General features: G+C 39.8%; 1 protein-coding gene and 1 gene segment (V, D, J or C); both read right to left on the bottom strand.

Annotated features, from left to right (window-relative positions):
* Positions 1–1,414: 1,414 nt before the first annotated feature.
* On the bottom strand, positions 1,415–1,914 carry LOC134001186 (immunoglobulin kappa variable 2-29-like). The segment is given in 2 exon segments: positions 1,415–1,748; positions 1,841–1,914. Coding segments are annotated over 2 exon segments (306 nt in total).
* A 1,511-nt stretch (positions 1,915–3,425) lies between these two features.
* LOC134001176 (serine/threonine-protein kinase PAK 2-like) lies at positions 3,426–18,891 on the bottom strand. 4 transcript variants are annotated; one of them, XM_062440745.1, is made up of 15 exons: positions 18,812–18,891; positions 11,765–11,952; positions 11,550–11,656; positions 10,055–10,202; positions 9,931–9,947; positions 9,708–9,821; positions 9,332–9,458; positions 9,148–9,211; positions 8,941–8,989; positions 8,614–8,726; positions 8,385–8,502; positions 7,339–7,438; positions 7,016–7,212; positions 6,635–6,772; positions 3,426–5,673 (listed from the first exon to the last, which is right to left on the bottom strand). In XM_062440745.1, exons 2-15 carry the CDS (start codon positions 11,934–11,936, stop codon positions 5,587–5,589), a joined length of 1,551 nt encoding a protein of 516 aa, XP_062296729.1. In that variant the 5' UTR covers positions 11,937–11,952; positions 18,812–18,891; the 3' UTR covers positions 3,426–5,586. The 4 variants fall into 4 exon arrangements, with proteins under 4 accessions (XP_062296729.1, XP_062296733.1, XP_062296730.1 ...); XM_062440749.1 differs by having other exon boundaries at positions 11,550–11,653; XM_062440746.1 differs by having other exon boundaries at positions 18,644–18,868.
* Positions 18,892–20,019: the final 1,128 nt, after the last annotated feature.

The raw sequence follows: 20,019 nt of genomic DNA, 5'->3' as shown, positions 1-20,019 counted from the left end.
GTGAAATTTAGAGTTACTGGTGAGCAGATTTTGTTACCTGTAGAGCCAGCCTACCTGTTTCAAGTCATTATGCTAAATTAAGCTAATTTACTGCTGGCTCTTGCTTTATCTTTAACTGACAGATATAAAGACTGGTATCGGTACACAAGAATGTGAAAAAGCAAGTTATTTGGCATTGGAAGCTTTTAAAAGGATGTTAAAGAAGCAGAGTGGCAGGCAGGATTATGTAAAAAAAAAAAAAAGAAAAAAAGAAAAAAAGTTGTCTATTAAGAAAAATATTAATGAAACAGGATAAAAAAAGAACCATGGAAATTCAACAAAAATAAGTTGAGCTGAACCAAAAACACATAAAACCTGCAGCCTCACAGCAAGCTGCCACCTACTGTCTTCACTGCATCTTAGTGACCCAGTGAGTGACCTTTGACCTTCTCAGCCTCACCTAACTTGGATGTACCATCTATCTGGTTATTATAAGGTGAGCTGGACTGACACAAAGCTTTCAGAACATAGAAAACATCAATGTAAAATTTCTCTGTTACTGCTGACGATCACAATTCAATATGGTCACACATGCACATCCAAGAGTGCACCCAATTATCCGTGTTGGTACCATGACCTCACGCACCATCACACTGAGCACAGGGGCCCCCTGCTCACACACGACTGTGTAGCCAAATACTCATTAATATAGAACATTTAGTCATTTAATACAGAACAGTTTTTTCCTTCCTTGACTTGACAGAGGTCAGTCACTCACTACTTTGTGCAGCTAATGACACACACCTGTTGTCACTATCACTGATTAAGCAGACATCAGCCCTACCATCACTAAACACACTCAAAAGAAACACACTCACAACAGGACTGAAGCCCCTCAATAAGACATAATTTGAAACACAAACTGCTCAACTGAAACCTGTATTCCATTATTTGTGTAACATGACTGATAAATTCACAGAAACACTGGTATGAAATGAGTGAATTAATACACAAAAAATAAAAATGTTGGAAATTAGGGCCCAGTGTTAAGAGAGAGGAGTCTGTAACAAGTGAAAAACAAGATGTTAACATATATTTAAATGTCTATATTGTGGAAAGAATTTGTTTGTTAGTTTGTTTCCAACGTCGACTGATATAATTGTCTGTAGAATCGTGGGATGTTGGTTTTCATTGCAACGTTAGTTTTATACATTTTGACAAGGAAAAACAATGAAAATATATAAGACTATAAAATATGCCTATTTTTTAAAATGTGAATATGTTGTTTGTGATTAGTACAGTTTGTGCTTGGTGAGGTTACTGTCAGCTCTGTGTTCAGTGGTCTGTGTCAGAGTCTCTTCCTCTTCAGCAGCTGCAGTCGGTTCCTGCTGTAACAGCTCAGAGTCTCTGCAGTCTGACTGAGGGAGGTTTTTGTACGACTACAAATCACTGTGTGAACACTGGCCCGCTATGAATACTCTTACAGTAGTAAATTGCTGCATCTTCAGTGTGAACTCAACTGATGGTCAAAGAGAAGTCAGAGCTGCTTCCACTGCCACTAAACCGAGCTGGTGTTCCTGATACACGAGTGCTCACAGTTCTTATTAGGAGCTTTGGAGTCTGTCCAGATTTCTGTTGATACCAGAACATACACTGTCCACCACTACAAGTTCCAACAGCTTGGCTGGTCTTACAGGTCAGAGTGACAGTGGATCCTGGAGTAGTTGTGAGTACTGGAGGCTGAGTCACAGTCACCTGAGCGCTGCATCCTGCACACAAAAACAAATCTTTCATTTATCAGCAGAAATAAATGACAGAAAAGGCAGCACATCATGTTTGAAATGTTGCTGAGTCAATGAACCTGTAAAACAGCAGCAGGCCAGCGTCCAGATGAGGATGGTGGTGAGAGTCATGCTGCTTGTGGTTTCTGCTGTGTTGACTGACAGATCTGAGTCCTGCAGTGTTGAACTTACAGGACTATAAACCTTCTCAGTTCACTGGAGGATCAGCTGACCATGCAAAGCCTCCTCTCTATGGAAATCATTTCTCTGCTCTCAACAGACTGAAGAATAATGTCAAGTCAGTATATTAATTTTGGTGTGTTTTTTATTGGGACAATGTTTTATGGTCACTTAATGAATTTGTATCACTGTGCTGGACATGTGGAGAATCAACCAAACTCATAAAGTATCACATATTTCTATTTTGTACGATTTATATACTTGATGAAGTTCAGTTTTTGCTTGTGGTTTTATATTTATGTTATTCATTAAACAAAGCTGATCTTAAAGTCTGGGAAGAACTTTTATCAAGATCAATATTTATTCATATTGTAGATAACTTATTAATAACTATTTTTAAAAAGACCACCGAGTAGAGACACAACAAACAGCAATAAAACACTACAGAGAAAACCTTTCTTTAGAGAGAAAGAAGTGTCTGTTAGATTAAACCCTATATGAGGAAGGCCATGATATAAGTTTAATATTTGTTCAAATCTATATACAATGCATTCTGTATTCCTTTATTGCTCAAAAATGTACAAAAGTGTTTGTATAAGGTTTTGTGTTGATACAAGAGAAATAAGCATAGTCCTTCATTCATTTTTGATCTGAGACACATTTCTCTTGTTTTCTTAGTAAGGAGGACTGCTATAAAAGGTACCAAAGTCTGAATGCCAGGCTCATGAAAATCAGTTTCACTTCCCCTATGACTGGAATTGAACTTCGAGAGGTTTCTGTAAGTTGTTGGTTTATCTTTGGGAGGCTGCTCAGGTAAGCAGTGGTGCATATCCGAATCTCCTGCAACAGGTCACAGCTGCAACACTGTGGGTCTGTATGCACTCTGAGGGTTTTTTTGTACGAGTGATTATCACTTTGTGGACGAGCCAACATGCGCTCCCTAGCTAGTTGCTACTTATTTTTTATAAAACAGCAGTTTGGGATACTGTCCAGGTTTCTGCAGGTACCAGCTGAGATCATCATCAACTCCTGTACTGGCTGAACAGCTCGGAGAGACTGTCTCCCCCAGACTGACAGACTTTGATGCAGTTGGATTGGCTGTCAATCCTGAAAAACAATAAAACATTACTACTGTATCTAAAATGTTACATGAAGAAAACTTAACTAAATGTAAAGATTGGGGGGTATATTTGAGTCAAATCGACATCTCAACCTGAACATTGACTGTTAATATCAGCAGTAAAACCAGTAACATCTCCATTATGTTTGTATGTGTGCAAGGAAAAAGGACAAAATTATATATTTGGCACAAGTCTTAGCGCCTTTAAAACTGCTGATGAGCAGTGAAGCACAACAGATATTCAAATTATAACATCTGGTGGATGTGAGTGAGCTGTTTCTGCCACAAAAAGTTCAATACTGCCCTCTTGTGTAAAAATAGGAGAATGTAAATAGATGTGAGTCTCACATTCATAGACACACAAGTCGATTTAAGTCCATTTTTAATAATAATTTATATACTGTGTTGATTTGGTTTCACAATGAACAACAGCACATTCATTTTAAAATCTTCAATCATTCACGTTACACATCTAACTGGAATGTGTGTTTCTGGTCACATAATAATGCATTACAGCCTGTCAATAGTATATTGGAAGCAGTCTGTATTTGTGTCAACCTGTTGAGTACCGTATGAGTGTGTTTCACTGAATCATACATCTGTTAAGAACAAATTCAATAAGATGTTTTAAATGCTTTACAGTGATTGTCTAAACATGCTGGAAAACTAGATATGATTTAATTTTGGAACTCAATGGGTACCCAAAGCAGGCTAAAACAATCATTTCCAAATACTGATCGACTCAGGTCTGACTGGAGTGTCTCAGGCTTATCAAAACATTTTATGGTTTGGAGTCCATAATTATGCAGATCAGGGAACTGAAGATAAAATGGTACATATAAACACGTTGGAAAAAAACAAAATTGTCTTCTGCTGTGTTAGTTACAAATATAAAACAATGATATACATACTTTTGAAAAGCTGCTAAAAATACAAGACATCACCAATACATAATATACAAAAAAATGCAAAGTCTTTCTCCAGTTCCAACACATTCAGACAGACAGCTTCACGCAGTATTTGTGTTGTACTGACACCAATGCACCGACAGTAAGGCGTCTCTTGCAAAAGGCAAGGCTAAAGACAAACAGGATATTTAAATGAAACATCACGGTCATAGAAATGTGGCTCTTAGGTGCAGTGTTCGAGAAAGTTCAAGGTTTAAGGAAACGTTTCATGCAGAGAACATCTGAGTGTTCAGATGGGTTTGCATAGTTTGATAGCGGAGGTGAAAGACGCTGGATTAATGCTAGTGTGTGTTTTGGTTACTGGTAACACCCTTAACAAAAGAAATCTGCCCATTTTCCATCTACAATTATAAAATAATTGAAAGTTTCATGTATAAAAGCAGACTGAAAAAAACAAACAAATCCCATCCCCTTACTGAAATGGGTTCATTTCCAGTGAGATAAAAGGTCAAACAAGGACACTTGACTAACTTTTCCACTGCACACAGGACTGCACTGTCCCATGCTGGACAACAGTACACTTTCTCAATTATTGGACCCTGTCACAAAACACATGAGTAACCATAGCAACAACCATAGAAACATGTTGCAAAAGTTCAAGTATCTCCATACACCAAGGATCCTCACTATCTTTATCCTAATGATGAAAATGTTTGATCATGTCTCTTTAATACAAAGAATGTTTAATACTTTAAGATTTTGCAAAACATTTTAAGTTAAAAATGTGAGCTAATAATGTGCCTTAAATCTTGGTGATACCCTAAACTGCCACCAGAGGGCTTTTATCTAATATTAACATGTAAAGTTTCAGGTACAAAGACTCATATAGTATAGAAATACAAGGACACTAGCAACGGTGTGCTCCTTGTTTCTTTGAGAAATAAAAGGCTGTGTCAGTAATACTTATTATTTAAAAAAAGCAACAGTCAATGTTAAAAGTATGAAAAAGAAACATCCATAGCTATTTTTGTGTTGATTTTAAAACCAAAAAAAAAAGGCTTCATCCTGTGATTTTAACAGATTTGATTGACTGTGCTGGCAACAAAACCAAAGAGCCCCACAGCTGTTACATTTAGTTTGGTGCCCATTTGCTTTGAACGACTATGTAATATGGATTCAGCTAAATCTATGTTCCTCAATTTCTCAGGAAAAGTTGCTGTCAGCAGCTTTGTGACCAGGTCTTAAGATAAAGACAAAAAAACCTTTGTGAATATGTTCCTTAGTGTGTAAAGAGTCTTGAACATTTGCAACAGTGATCCTGTGTTCCTGAAATGCATAGTAACCAGTGTCAGCATCAACAACACACACATGCTATGGCCGCAAGAGACAGAGAACACATTATGGCTGCATGCGGCTTCAGAACAAGGCACAAAAGATACGATTAATCTGGCATCAGTACAGAAACACTGGGAAGAGTCCAGAGGCACTTTATGACCCTTTTAAAAAACAAAAACACTAGCAGGTCGCTGATGACCGTCACACGTAGACCAGTAGAAGATGCTGGTTGGTTTGGCTGTCACTGGCGTAAGCTCTTTTAGTCTTTAGAGACTAGAGGGATTTAGCGGTTGCTCCTCATGGCCTCCTTGGCTGCCAGGATGAGGGGGGTAAGACTGGACAGAGGCTTGGCCAGCTTCAAGAAAGGATGCTGCAGACACACAGAGAAATGAATGAACACATGAAATATAATAAGTTGAGGAATTAACTATTTTCAGGATTGAGTGCAAAAAAACTCTTTAACTCTAGATGCATGTCTCTGTTCTTCAGCTGCTGCTTCTAAACTGTGAAGATTTGCTGCTTTTTTTTTTACTTTTATGATAGTCATTTTTATATCTTTAGATTTTGGACTATTAGCTGAACAAAACAAACAGTGTGTACTGGTAGTTTAGGGTTTAAGACTGTTGGTAAGACAAAACAAGCAATTCAAATATGTCACCTTAGGCTCTATACGTAGGTAATTAAAATGGTTATTTTTCAGTTTTCTAGAGACCTCTCAGACAAGTTTTTTTTCTTATCTTGCAAGGCAGCTGGACGAACTTGAAGCCAACTTGAACTTGATTCTCTCATGATCTCATGATGCCGTTTTCATACAAGAATCCATCTTGTAAGTTATGCGTTTGTGTCAGCAATCAACGTTGCGAATCCAGCTCCCTCGCAAGGTAAGACAGTGATAGATGGTGATAGGCAGATGGTTCATCCTATCACCTGCCAAGTATTTTTTGAAAGTCCCCGTCCTTTTAAAAGATGACTTCTCAGATGGTTCTGTGTAACACACCATCTGGTGCGGCAGGATAGTTTTTTTCAACCCCCGATTCCAATCTGAGCACTTCAATATTGGGTATCTGCCCATACAGAGTCTGATCCAACACTTACATTTATCTAAAACTCACTGCACGCACACACAGTTAAGAAAGGACCACTATTTGGTCAAGTTTATTTTAGTCGATATGATGCTTTCTAACATTTCTTAGACAAAATGATCAAACGATCAATCAAGAAAACGATCAGCGTATAAATTGTTGTTGCAGCCCTAATGCCCTGTATATGTCTTTTTGAGAGAGAGATACTCGTATATTGAGACAGTGTGTGAGTGTGTAGGCCGGCTCTACCTGCAGCAGTTCTCGGCCCGATCCTCGTTTCTCCACGTCCATCTCCAGACAGCGGGACAGGAAGGATCTGAAGACAGGAGACAGCTTCTCTGGACTTTGCAGCTCAGGGGTCCCATTGGTGGCAATTAAATACAAAGCCTAAGAGAAAGATAATATAGCACAGTAAGAAAAGCTGTGTCATGTTATGTTAAATAACATACCAGGATCTTTGTTGATAGGACAAAATACGCAATTTGAAAATGTCACTTTGGGCACATTTTATAAATTAAAATATGAATTATAAAATATTAAAAAGTTTAATCATGTTGAAAATAACTGTTACTTTCACACACAAGCAAAAAAACAGCTGCCTTCCCATTCTCCCTTCCAGTCCAAACTCACCCTGAGAGGGTTCTCGTTGAGATATGGAGGCTCTCCCTCCACCATCTCTATGGCCATAATGCCCAGAGACCAAATGTCAACTTTGGGTCCGTAGGCTTTCCTGGTCACCACCTCTGGAGCCATCCAGTATGGTGTCCCCACCATGGTGCTGCGCTTGCTCTGCTCTGGTGTGATCTGGGCACAGAAGCCAAAATCGGCTGCAAAGAGAAAAATGGTTTAAGATCCAAAAACATACACATGCATGTGCTATTCAGTCAGATATGTAGAGTATGTGTTTGTGGATTTGTGTGTGTTCACGTGTGTTCGCATGTGTGTTCCCTCACTGAGTTTGACTGATCCGTCCATTCCCAGCAGTACGTTGTCACTCTTGATGTCTCTATGGATGACCTGGTTGGCATGAAGAAACTCCAGAGCCTGGAGAACCTGGACACGGAGAGGAAAGAAGTTAAGACTCCCCAAAAATTAACACACAATGACAGATTTCATACACAGAGGCAATTCGAAGTGCTTTACATAAAAATAGATGAAAGATTTTTTTAAATGCATAAAAAGAGTAACTACAATAAAATCCATAGAAAGTCACAGTGCGTCTAAGAGTCAGAATACAATTATTAGCAGCAATTAAAAGCAGAGGTGAACATAAAAGTCTTTGGTTTAGTTTAGTTTTTAAAAGTAGCCAAAGAAAGTAGATAAGTAGAGCACAGTAAAGCACACAGCTATTTTAGAGTCTTTGTCTATTTTGATACTATACATACAAGAGGCGAGGGCCTCATGTACTAGTATGAGATTTGTTCATTACAAAAATAAAATAGTTTTGTATGCATCTGATGGAACAGATATGCTTCTATTTTAAGTGATATAGCTGTCTGCACAGGCAGACAAAGTCGTCATGGCTTAATGAACAGAAGAAAGAAAAAATAAGACACAGGCAATCTGATGTGTTCAGGGAAAAAGGGCGGAGGATTTCTCTCAGAGGTTTGTTGAACTGTCCAGTGTCAGATTGTTGTCCGACTGTTTTGAGCTTAAGTAAACTCAAATGAAAAGGGTCTGTGTTCTCTGGTTGCTATGGCAGCCCTAGCTGCAACGCTTAGACTACAGTTCACACTTAAGTTGCATTAAAAAGTTTCAGGTGACACACCCGCAGTGGTGGATTTAAATATAGCAGTGTGTATAGCAATGTGTGAAATCGGTCAAGCATGGAGCATGTTTGATGCCCTACACAAAGCATCCTGTGAGGACAGCGACGGACGGCTGAAGCTGCTGCTGACGAGCTGCTTTCACTACGCTGCCTGTGTAGACATTGTCCAACACACGTGCTTTGACAGGTTTTCACTGATGTTTTGAAAAGGTTTTGTACTCGTAAGCCCACCTCTCTGCACACAGCGGCGATCTGAGCCTCATCCATGCACGTCTCCGTCACAACATCAGTTAGAGAACCACCAGCCAGGTACTCCATCACCACAAAAAGCTCATCGCCTACAAGGAAACTAAAAAAAAAAAGCGCACACATTCACAAAGCAGTCAACTCACAGTTACTGCTGTGAATGTGTTGTGAATGTGTATGTTTATCTGTACAGTATTTGTTAGGTCGGTGTTACCTGTCTACGAAATTGACAATGTTGGGGTTCTTCAGCTCCTTCATGACCAGGATCTCATTGATGATTAGCTCTTTCTTCGGCTGCTTCTGCAAGTTGATCTGTTTGATGGCCACCTGCAGAACACAATATTGTGTAAATGTGGTATCACAGAATTTAACAATAATTAGCTTGTAATGCTAATAATCCTGATAATACTAATAATACTAATAATTATTATTATTATTATAATAGATTAGATTTTTCTTCACAGTTCAGTTCAACCTCTTCATAAATTTGAGGGGAACCTGACAAGTGACTTTTGTAGTGGCAGATATGAGGACATCTTACCTCTTGTCCTGTTGCAACATCTATGGCTGTGTAAACTGTTCCAGATGCCCTGAAAGTAAAAAACAGTGGGACGTGATATAAAAAGCCTTCTCTTTATTTCTCCTTCTCCTTTGGTCAAGAAACCAGTCTGGATGAGCAACCTTCTTGACAACCTCCCTTAAATTTCTGACAATTTTCAATGTTTACATGCTTTGAATTCTGACTCACCCCTGGCCGATCTTTTCATAGCGAGTGTATTTCTTCTTAGGATCTCCGATACTGACAATAGTTCCTAAGAATCACAAAAAAAAAAAAAGTTAAGTAAGTTCTGGAGCCAAAAATAGATATGGCTCTGTGTCACATGTGTCACATCCCGTGGTTCTATAAGCATGTCTGTGTGTGTTTTACATACTGAGTTTCTCCATGATTTCCTCATCGGTCATCTTGCCTCCTCCCTTCTTCTTCTGTTTGTCAGCTGCCTTGGAGGCTGCATCTACCTCTGGAGCTGGGATTGGGTCTATCACCGACCTCGTGTACACCTGACACAGCAAAAAAAAAAAATCTTTTGTTCTTGACATTTCCCGAGGAACACTGAACCTTTATTATTGGCTGCTATGTTGTTGTTTTTTGGTATTGCTGTAATACCCACTAAAAGTCAATATAGGAAACAATATCAAAAGGTATTACATTTCTCAATTACATTCTTCATTGTTCAAAAGTGCAACGTGTTTCTGGTACTTTCATGTTATAAAAAACAAAAATAACACAATCTTTTTATCATGACTCACTGATTTTGTGTGTTCTGGCCGCGGTGCCACAATGGGAGGTGGTGTATCGTCGTCGTCATCATCGTCGCCATCCTTGCCAACTGACTGGGAGGTCGCGGTACCCTGCTTGCCTGGCTGCAACAGCAAACATACCCAGATGTAACACAGAAACAGTTAGAAAATGCTGAACGTATGTAAAGTCATGTTAGGAATGAGAATGGAATTAATGAGTGAAACTACTCACCGACTGAGAGTCTTTATCTAAAAGAGAGAAAATAACAGAACAGAAAGTGTAAGAACAGAGCAGAGAGGCTGTGCAGTTGCAAACTTTTGACTTTTAATGATCCGTTGGGCAAAAGAAAACTGACCCGAGGCGGAAAAACTGAGGTATTTCTGTTTTCCACTGGTGGAGTCGTAGAACTTGAGAATGTCGAGGACGGCCTGTGGATTTTGTTTCTGCTCTGATTTACTGATGTTAGAGGTTTGAAGGAGACGGGCCCACTGCTCTGGCATGCCCTGGACACACACACACACACACAAACACATAGTAAAAAACATATGCAAGAAACAGGAGGTGTAGCTCCCATACTGGAGTGAGTCGATCCGATTTCCTGATGTTTAATACCACATCACTAACTTTCATAAATACAAATATTACAGACTTATACATTGATTATTAGTTTCCAAAAGTACATTATGTATATATATGTGATGTGCTTACACATGCAGGTAAACACAGATTACTAAAAGTACCATTTAAGAGTTACAAATCTATAGCTTAACATCACAGCAACAATACAAGAAAAATGAACTATCTATATGAGCCTTGGTTTCACGAGAGGCTTAACTATATCTTCAAAGCCCATTTCAAAGCTTTGCGTGTCTCTGTTTTATCCTGCCAACTAAATGTCTGTGTAATTTTAAGGATTTATGCGTGAAGTCAAGTCTGAGAGGGTATTCTGAAACATGTTACGTTGCCCTAGCTGGGTTCTGCAATAATCTCATGGCACAACTACAGCTGTTTATTTCCATTGAGCCAATCACTCATTGGGCTACAGTGAATCATTTTTATGCAATATTAAAGGGGTAATCCACTCAGCACAACTGAGTCGATGAAACCAGTTGTATAACGTCTTCTGTGGCTCTGTGGAGGCTTTATAAAGTCAGCCAGATGAAGTCATTAAGTATCTCTTCTTACGTTTTTAACAGAAAGCCTGCATTACAATCTAGAGGTAGTGCCATCTGATAAAAGGTGATTTTTAGTAGCATCATGGGAATTGTAGAACAAAAGAAAGTAAGTGACAGCAGGCCATGCACAGAATTATTTAACTAGTGTTACATCCATGTAATTTCCATATCAGCTTGTTTTCATTACTAAATAGTACAAAATTTGGGTTTGTTCATTCACTGTGATAAAGAGCAGTGATCACAGTGAGAGGAAAGCTTGGAGTGGAGATGGCTTTGCAAGATGTGTGTAACTAAAAAAAGGAAAAAGACTCCCAAGACTTTCTTCAACTTCCTTATTGTTGTCTTCCCTATCAACTATCTCCACTTACATGAGAAACACACGTAGCCAATCACAGTTCTTGTGGTCACCACGTGGTATATCAGTAGCCACTGTTACTCTGACATGTAGCAACATTTCTGAGGAGCTGCATGCAGCTGCGGTGTAGCCCAAAGTGTCACAGCCTATGCATGTAGCTGCCACAAGCATGGAGTATCCCATTAAAGCAGAAGTATAGATGAAGCTTAAAAGTCAGGAAATCTTAAAAGCTTAAAAGTCTTATTTTTGACCAATCTTTTAAAAATGTTTCTCCTGCTATACTAAATCTCTGGAGTAGACCTTTAAGGTTAGATGCTTACAGTGAACTCTCCAGTGACAGCGTCAAAGCCCACATGGATGGTGTGTTCAAAGTCCGAGGGGGAGGAGATCTCAGGCCTGTCCTTGTCCCGGTCCTTTTTCCTGCCTGCTGCAAGTAAAGGTCAAGGGTCAATGTCTTTGTCATGCATGTTTTGTTTTTTTAACAGTACAGCATGGGTGTGTCTAGGTATATGTGTGTATTCGTCACGTCTCTCACCTTTCTCAGAGGCAAACATGGAGATGATCTTGTTTCTCTTCCTCTCCTCCGGTACAGACGGCAGCGGCCGAGAGCTGTGATTGGCTGACTGAGGGTCTTTGGCTCCTCCTTGGCTGCTCATCCTGACAGGGGGGGCGGGGGGCTTGTCCTCACACACTCCGCTGTCACACATCTACACACACGTACACCTGCAGAGTCGAACAAATGCAAACACACTCATGAAATACAATAAGGCTATTGCACACTCAATCACTGGTTCACTTCTTCCTGTTTTTTGTTTTGTTTTTTTTGTCTGACATTTCACAATGCTCGTCAAAGCAGCGCACGCTAGCCCAAAATGCTACTCAGAGACGCCTTTTTCACTTTGACAAATCAAGAAAAGCTTAGCCTACATTACACCGAGTAAAAACAACTAACAAAATAGCAAAAAAACGCATACACAGACCAGAAATCCATCCATGCCACCATCTGTGGATCAGTGCTGAGCGTTGGAGCGAAGGGAACAGAGAGTGTGAACAGGAAGCAACACTGAATGGGCGAAATGACGTGTTGAGTCTCGCTCACAGTTACGAATGAATGAGGAAGGAAAGGAGGCCGAGAGACAGAGAGAGAAACAAGCGTGCCTACGAGAGAGTGGCGGACTGAAAATAGTATGACAAAGTAGTTAAATGGAGCGCAGTGAAGAAAAGCATCGTAATAAGAAGGAGAACTGAGCTGGAAAGTGTGAAACCTCAGAAACATGACAAACACCAGTGGTGGAAAGTAATTGAGTAAATCTACTGAGAAATTTGCTTCAGTACAAAGGGAAATGAACATATAGAACATATGATAACCTTATAAGTACAACCCAATGTTCCCTATTTTGGCCACTGACCCATTTTTTGTTATTAGCGGCTCCACCAAATAGACATTTCCACTTTTAACTTCTGTTTCAACACTCAAAGACTTAAAATAACCCAAGATTTAAAAGAAAAGCACAGATCTGATTAAAGTCCTAAACACATGTAGAAATGTTTGTAGCCTCATGCCCAATTAATCATCTCTATGTTTTTAAAGGCCAATGGACTAAAACTCCTGACTTCATATAAAGTAGTTAAAACTAACTCCATTTCAACCAGATTCAACGTTAAAATGTCACTAATTAATGCATCAGTATTAACAATCTTATACTCATATATTAGACATAGGGGCCAATTTCCTGCAGAATGAACATTTTTCTTTTTTACACAAGTACTTCAAGTGCATTTTGCTGATAATATTTCTGTACTTTCACTTAAGAATGATTTTGTAGTGTTTTACTTCAGTAAAGTCTTTGACTACATCTCCCACGACTGCTTGTTATGGGTTGAGTGTCACCCATTAACCTAATATGGTGAAAACTGAGATTGTAGACACACATGGGCATATACAGTTACACATGCGCAGGCACACAACCCTCAACCACAAGAACACCTTGCAGAACAAGCAGTTTGATCGAGTCGGAGCTGCAGTCTGCATTCTTGGTGACATCACAGACAGGAAACAGGAAGCAAACAAAGGTTTCCTCACTTCCTGTGTCTGACCACCAATGACACAGCGCGTATCAGACCTGGGTTACAAACGTGGCTCGGGTTTGTGTGCCGTTGACCTCGTCTTCACACGTAAACCCTCCTCCTGCTGCAGCCCTGCTGACCTGATTCACCTCTGAATCAAAACACCACAAAGGGAGCCCGACATAATCTCTGAAGAGAACTGGATACATATTTGCCAAAATACACAATGTCAGGCTTTTGATGTTGTTGAAACAGACTATTCCCACAAGCTGATTTGTACTGTGTAATAACTGAGCCTTCAGGCTACGAGCAGAAGACACATCCACACTATCCTCTGCGCTCGAGGCTAAAATACTCACAATACTCACATTTCTGAAACATTCCCAGTACTGCATGTCTAACATTTGTGCAATGATTTTCAGTCATAGGTTGGCTGTGTACTACCTCATGTGCAACTGATTTTAAACTCAAATCTTCCAACGTGGTGAGACAGTCAAACCATTATAAAGACACAATCCAATGAGCTAGTCCAAATGGAGACAATGAGACACTCCCCTAGCTCTCTTTACGCCCCCAAGCATCTTTTTCAACGCCTTCTCTTCTTCTACAGTAAGCTGCTAACGACTCACCTGTTTGTCGCCTCTTCTGTGTCTTACAGAAGACCAGGTGAACAATAGAAATGGCTGTATTCCCAGCGAGCGTGTGCACCTCTTTCTCTACTGCTCATTTATCTACTTAGCTCCCGCTGCTTCCCTCTATCTGTCTTTTCACTCTTCTCAGGGCAGGTCCTAACAGGCTGCCTCATTCCTCAGCGATCCTGGATGGTACATGTGTATTCTTGCCCCAGCAGGATAAAATTAGACCCAGTCCAGCCTTAATGTGCATTTTCAAAGTCAGTGTGTGTGTGTGTGTGTGTGTGTGTGTGTGTGTGTGTGTGTGTGTGTGTGTGTGTGTGTGTGTGTGTGTGTTGGACTGAATGTTGGGTGCTGGCTGGCCAGGCTGAGACAAGTTGTCTCTCAGTAGGAATTTAATAGCCTCGGGGCTGCTGGAGTTTGGGCGTGTACATATGTTCATCACACACACACACACACACACACACACACACACACACACACACACACACACACACACACACACACACACACACACACACACACACACACACACACACACACACACACACACACACACACACACACACACACACACACACACAAAAACTCCTCCTCATGCAAGCCTCATCTAACACACATTCCCTGCCCTAAAAACACACACTCCCCTTGCCAACAGGGGCTCCATTGTGAGCACATGTATGTCTTTTATGTAGTGTAGCTTCGAGCTAAGCTTACTGAGCGGCAGCAGAACAACTTTGAGGGGAGCAGGCAGGTGCACACATCAGCACTAAAGGCTACAGTGTTTGTATAACTTCCGACTCGCTTCCTAAAACTGCTGTAATTAAGACATAAAGCCTATAAAAGTATTTTTTTAATCATTAAATTATCTAAGGGAATAGTTTTATTTTGCATAAATACTGGAAACAGGAGGAAAGAAGTAGCCTGCGTCTGTGCAAAAAATCCACCCACCATCTCCTCTAACGTTCCACAAATAATACGTTATATGATTTATTTGAGCGTAAAAACACCAGTTCTCTGTTTTCAGGATATAATATGCCAGACTATTTCTTGACTGGGACGGGTTGCAAAGATTCAAGGAAATTGCTGGTCATAGCTACAAAATAGTGCAGCACTAAAGTAAAATGCTCAAGTAAAGTTTTGGACAGAACCAAGCTAAATTCCCCCCTGTTTCCAGTCTTTATGCTAAGCTAAGCTAACAAGCTGCTGGCTGTAGCTTCATATTTAACGGACAGGTGTGAGTGGTATCGATTTTTTCATCTGTCAGAAATAAAGAAAATTAGCATGTTTCCCCAAAAATGCTGAACTATTCCTTTAAGTCATTAAGGTCCAGCTTTTGTCCGTTTCATATCACTATATTATAATAACCAGTGCTTCCCAATTGAAGGTGGGGGCAGTTTAAAGGGGTCACAAGACGATTGACAGAGTAGGAGAGAATCCAAAATATATTGCTTTTTATACACAATTGTGTTATTTTTTTATTACCTTTCTCTGGATAGTTTTACCCTCTCAGCCTATGGATGGGTGGCTGGTGATTATCTTTATGATTAACTGATGGATTGTTTACTCTATCAAGTAAAATGCCAACAACATAGTCTTTAAATTGGCTGTTTCTTGCAACCAAAATATAGTGACTTTACAATGTTGATTTAAATGATCAGAGTTGTAGTTTGTTATTTTTCTGTCAATCAACAAATAATTGAATCTATTAGCTGTTTCAACCCAAAGTCTTGACCTGCATTCATTCATCTATCCATCACTATGTTCTCTTTGTAAGTGCAGGCTTCAGCTTTCCTTCACAGTCCTGCCTTTGGGCCTTTATTTTTCCAAATGTATCTCCTCAAACTCTCCACGCTTGCCTACCAAACAGACTATTTTACAGCCAGACAGCACACTATTCACAACTATTTAACATCCCATTGTATCTGCTGTCAGATTCTCTTCTCATGATCGCTGTGCCTCGTCGTCTTGTCACATATGTTTGTCCTTCTTGACTTCTACTATTCAGTCTCTGTTCTCTCTCTCAGCGCATCCGAACACTTTCTATTCCCTGTGGCCGGCCACCATCAAGGGAAGCCCACTTCCTCATCCTGGAACTCCCCCGAGCCCCTGAGGGTCACGGGACCGAGCCGTCCAATCAGAGTGCAGCAAACACAGCCGCTGAGCTGTTTACAGGAAGTGGACAGCAAGTCTTTTGTATTCGGCTTCTATAAAAGGAAATTCTGCGGAGGACTTCCTGGAAGGAGTGATGAAGCCTACACACACTCACACACACACACACACATATGCTCAAACGCTGCCCTCTTTCATTCACTGACACAGAAACATACTGTACAAATCACCACAGACACACACACACATACACACACCCACACAAACACACACTGTCTGAGTTCACCACCTTCCACACTCACTTCACTGATTATGGCTCTGGCAGCGGACAGGAGTGTAAACACGCTGCCCAGCTGCTGCACGCCTACACCGAACAGCTTATCCTGTTATTCAAACAGCTGCCTCACCCCTGTGTCAACATTTTGACAAATCAAATCGCCAACCAAACACTGTCATAACTCGAATCTATGATTTGAACTGGAGCAGGTACAAAACAAGCCTCTGGGTTTAAAGTTGTAGTCCGTTAGTTTAGTGGCCCAGCTGTATGAATGAGTGATGTGGTGTACCGGCATGGACTGTTTCCATCAAGCAGAGAAATTACATCTCAGTGTCTTCAGCGGTAGTTTAAAGGATAGGTTCAAGTGTGTCTTAAAACAACAGTCAGGAGCCCAAATGAGCACTGAAAGAGGGTTTTCATTGCTGTAATCATTCCTTTTTTATTTGTATTTTCTATCCACTTAATCTCTCCCCCAATGTACAAAGGTCATAAATATTGAAAATGTATGGATGGCAGAAGAGATGATATTACCTGTTTGATAAATGTATGTGTTGCAGTCTGCAGTCCAAACATAGAAAATCTAAAGACCCCCTTCATAATAGGTGATGCTGGACAAAATCTACAAGTCATTTTGTGCAAAAATGCATTTAAAAGTTTATCTGAAGCAGTCTAGGTTAGTCATATCAAGTGGATATCTGCCACATTTACAGTCTTTTTGTATTTAAATTCACTCTTTGTTTCCTTGATAAGCTGTGGTGGTAGAACAGTAACAAAAGGAGGGACTCAGTCAATATAAAGACTGTAACATTGAAAGATGTCTACTTGATCTGACTAAAGACGATGGCTTGCAGATTTTGTCCCACATAACTTATTACAAAGGGATCAGGGTACAGGAGGAATGATTACAGCAAGAAAAACCTGATTTGGGCACCTGACTATTGTTTTGAGAGACTTGAAAAACTGTGAACTTCTCCTTTACGCCCTTTTAAACCTTAATGGGATGTTTAAGCTTCACTGTGCAGAATTATACTCGTGCAAAGTTCGTCACATTGATCAGTGGATGGTGGAAAATTTGTCTGTGCTCACCTTAAAATCTTTAAAGTTGAGGATGCATGATTTTGTGACATAACAACTGGGAGCCAATCGTGGTCCAGTAGGATGTAGGAAGCAGCACCGGCGACCATAAGCAGACAAATTATTACTCAAAGCATTATTGTATGTCATAAAGGAGATGTAAAGGGGAACTTTTATGGGGTAGTAGAGGTTGTAACCAAACTAAATCTAGGTGTGACCGCAGTTTTACAATTCATTTACAGCTACATCAGCTTCAATCTGTACTGAGACAGTCGGCTCCTTCTTTTAAGACTCTGAATAACAAATATGTCCGGTATGTTCAGACTTCACCTTGATATTGATTTAGATTGTAGCTCAGTGAAGTCACAAAAGTGATCATTTCCAAACCAAGAGCTGAAAAATATCCATTAAACCACACATACATCTTACTGCATTGTACACTATAACTTAAAGTACTTGTTTCTTCTGTTTGGTAAAAACAGATTTTATTGATCCAGCTTGTTAATTTATCAGCAGGGTTGGGAAGGTTACCCCTATTTAAAATGTAGTAAGTACTGTAACTATTTCAATTAATGTAAATTACTACATCTGATCTACATCCAAATAAGCCCACATGATTGACATGATTAACTTATAAAATATTAACAATATTGATTAAAAACAACAATTGTGTATTTAGTAACATGTTGAACATTAAAAAATGAGGAAAAAACCTTCCCCCTCAGCTATATTTTAAAGGTCTGACTTCAGATGTAACCCCCTTTGTAATCATCAACATTTTTTACATTTTTTCTCAGTAAGTTACATTTATCTTGTAATTAAATGACGTTACATGTAACTAATTACTCCCCAACACTGCCTGCCTGCCTATCAGACATGTTTAGGCCCTTTTGAGTCATGTACTGTAAACCAGCTGCCTCCATTGTCTGTTATTACAGATGTTTTTGTATTAACTTCACATGTTATTTCAATGCTACTGTTCTCTCCAGTAGACTGTTATTACTTTTGGTTTGAGTTAAAAAAGAAAGCAAACCACAAATCCCTCCAACATCTGGATCTCCTGCCTGCTGCTGCTGGGATTTATTTATATCCCGGTCAGACAGGAAAAGTGTCTCCTTTGCAGTAAACCAAACAGTCTGAAAGCTTCCTGTGTTCAAAAAATGTCTTTGTAAGCATCTTAACACTAAATTAGTAACTTCTATATTAGACAAAAGTCGGACTGGCTGTGATGAATGACCAAATCTAAACTCACCGGTTGCTGTCAACCACAAAAACTCAACCGCACTCCGGCCAAACTCCCGAAACTCCGCCCCGCTGCTGCTGACTTTCACGCCGGGTTAAAAAGCTCAGATTTGACGCTGAGATTTCACAAACACTCCCGGAGGTGTGAATAAACTACACCGCCTTTTACCACACTCACTTTTTGTCTCCTCTCTTTCTCCTTCTCCCCCCCGAGTGGCTCTCAGCTTTGGCTCTTCTGTTGTCCCGGGGAGGAACCGGAACGTCGTAGAACAAACCGGGGGAGTCGGAACCTGTCGGCTTCCGTAGAGCTCATTGGGCAAATAGCAGAGGGCGCGTAAAAACGCAGCGGCAATAGAAGGCTGCAGCTGCTACGTGTTTACGCAGCGTCGGGCTCTGAAAAGTTAATGGACACTACACCGGTAACAACGTGATGTAGACTTTTCAAAATAAAAGACTACTTCACGGTCTACTCCTGTATTCTCTAAACTTGCACATTTGCTTTCATTGATGTAATATCTAATGAAAGCCATCTTTTTTTCTTATTAATAACATTTAATTAGTATTATATATTTTTTAAAGCTTTCAGCAGCATCTTGAGTCATAGTTAACTATATAGTACGAGATATATGTGTTGAGTTAAATATTAATCAGTTATGTGTTATAATTACACAAAATCTCTGCGTATCTAATATGCTACTCCTCCAGTCAAGAAGAACATATGAGTGTTAGTTTCATGTTCACTTCCGTTATAAGTTATGTCTCCCACCTCTGCCTCTCCCTTTTGTCAGCGTACTCTCTGGGAGAGGTAAGTGTCTTTTCTGTTTGTTTGTTTGTTAGCTTAAACTTTTTTTGTTCACAATGCTAACATGTTTTTTTGTGTCATTTGAGTTGTGTAGGGGCTCGAGTGTTTCATGCTAATTAACCAGGTTTTGTCACTGATTTCTGTTGTCAGAATAAACAGAGACGGCCTACAAAGACGTCCTGGTCTGAGTCTAAATCTTACACAACGCACACAATGTCAACCACCATCGGTTACACAGACATGGTTCAGTTGTCGTATCAGAAACTCTTCTTCTAACGGAGGCCAGCTGAAAGCTCCAGAAGAAATGTAGCAAGTGCAACCTTGAGTTTTACTCCAATATGCCTTCTTAGATAGGATATTTTACATTAGTATTTAGAAATGTTTTTGAGTCTATAGTGTGACCTGGATCATAGCATCATCACAGGCCTATATAGTTATTCATTTGTTGTTAAATGACAGCAGCAAATATACACATATAGAATAATCACAGAAATACAAGTAAATGTTTAAAACAAATACTAGTAATAAACCTTTTCTTTTTTTCTTAGATTTATTTTGAAGCTTACGACCGGAAGTTCTGTGCT

Source organism: Scomber scombrus, chromosome 19 (assembly GCF_963691925.1).
Source record: "Scomber scombrus chromosome 19, fScoSco1.1, whole genome shotgun sequence".
Lineage (NCBI taxonomy): Eukaryota > Metazoa > Chordata > Actinopteri > Scombriformes > Scombridae > Scomber > Scomber scombrus.
The sequence above is the reverse complement of the archived record's forward strand: the minus strand, read 5'-3'. Positions and strand labels throughout refer to the sequence as shown.

Coding starts and splice junctions, on each gene's coding strand:
- LOC134001176 (XM_062440745.1), bottom strand. CDS start 11,936: ATGTGTGACAGCGGAGTGTGTGAGGACAAGCCCCCCGCCCCCCCTGTC. Junction 8,990..9,147: donor TATGAAAAGATCGGCCAGGG/GTGAGTCAGAAT, acceptor TTTTACTTTCAG/GGCATCTGGAACAGTTTACA. Junction 6,773..7,015: donor TCAACGAGAACCCTCTCAGG/GTGAGTTTGGAC, acceptor TCTTTCTCTTAG/GCTTTGTATTTAATTGCCAC.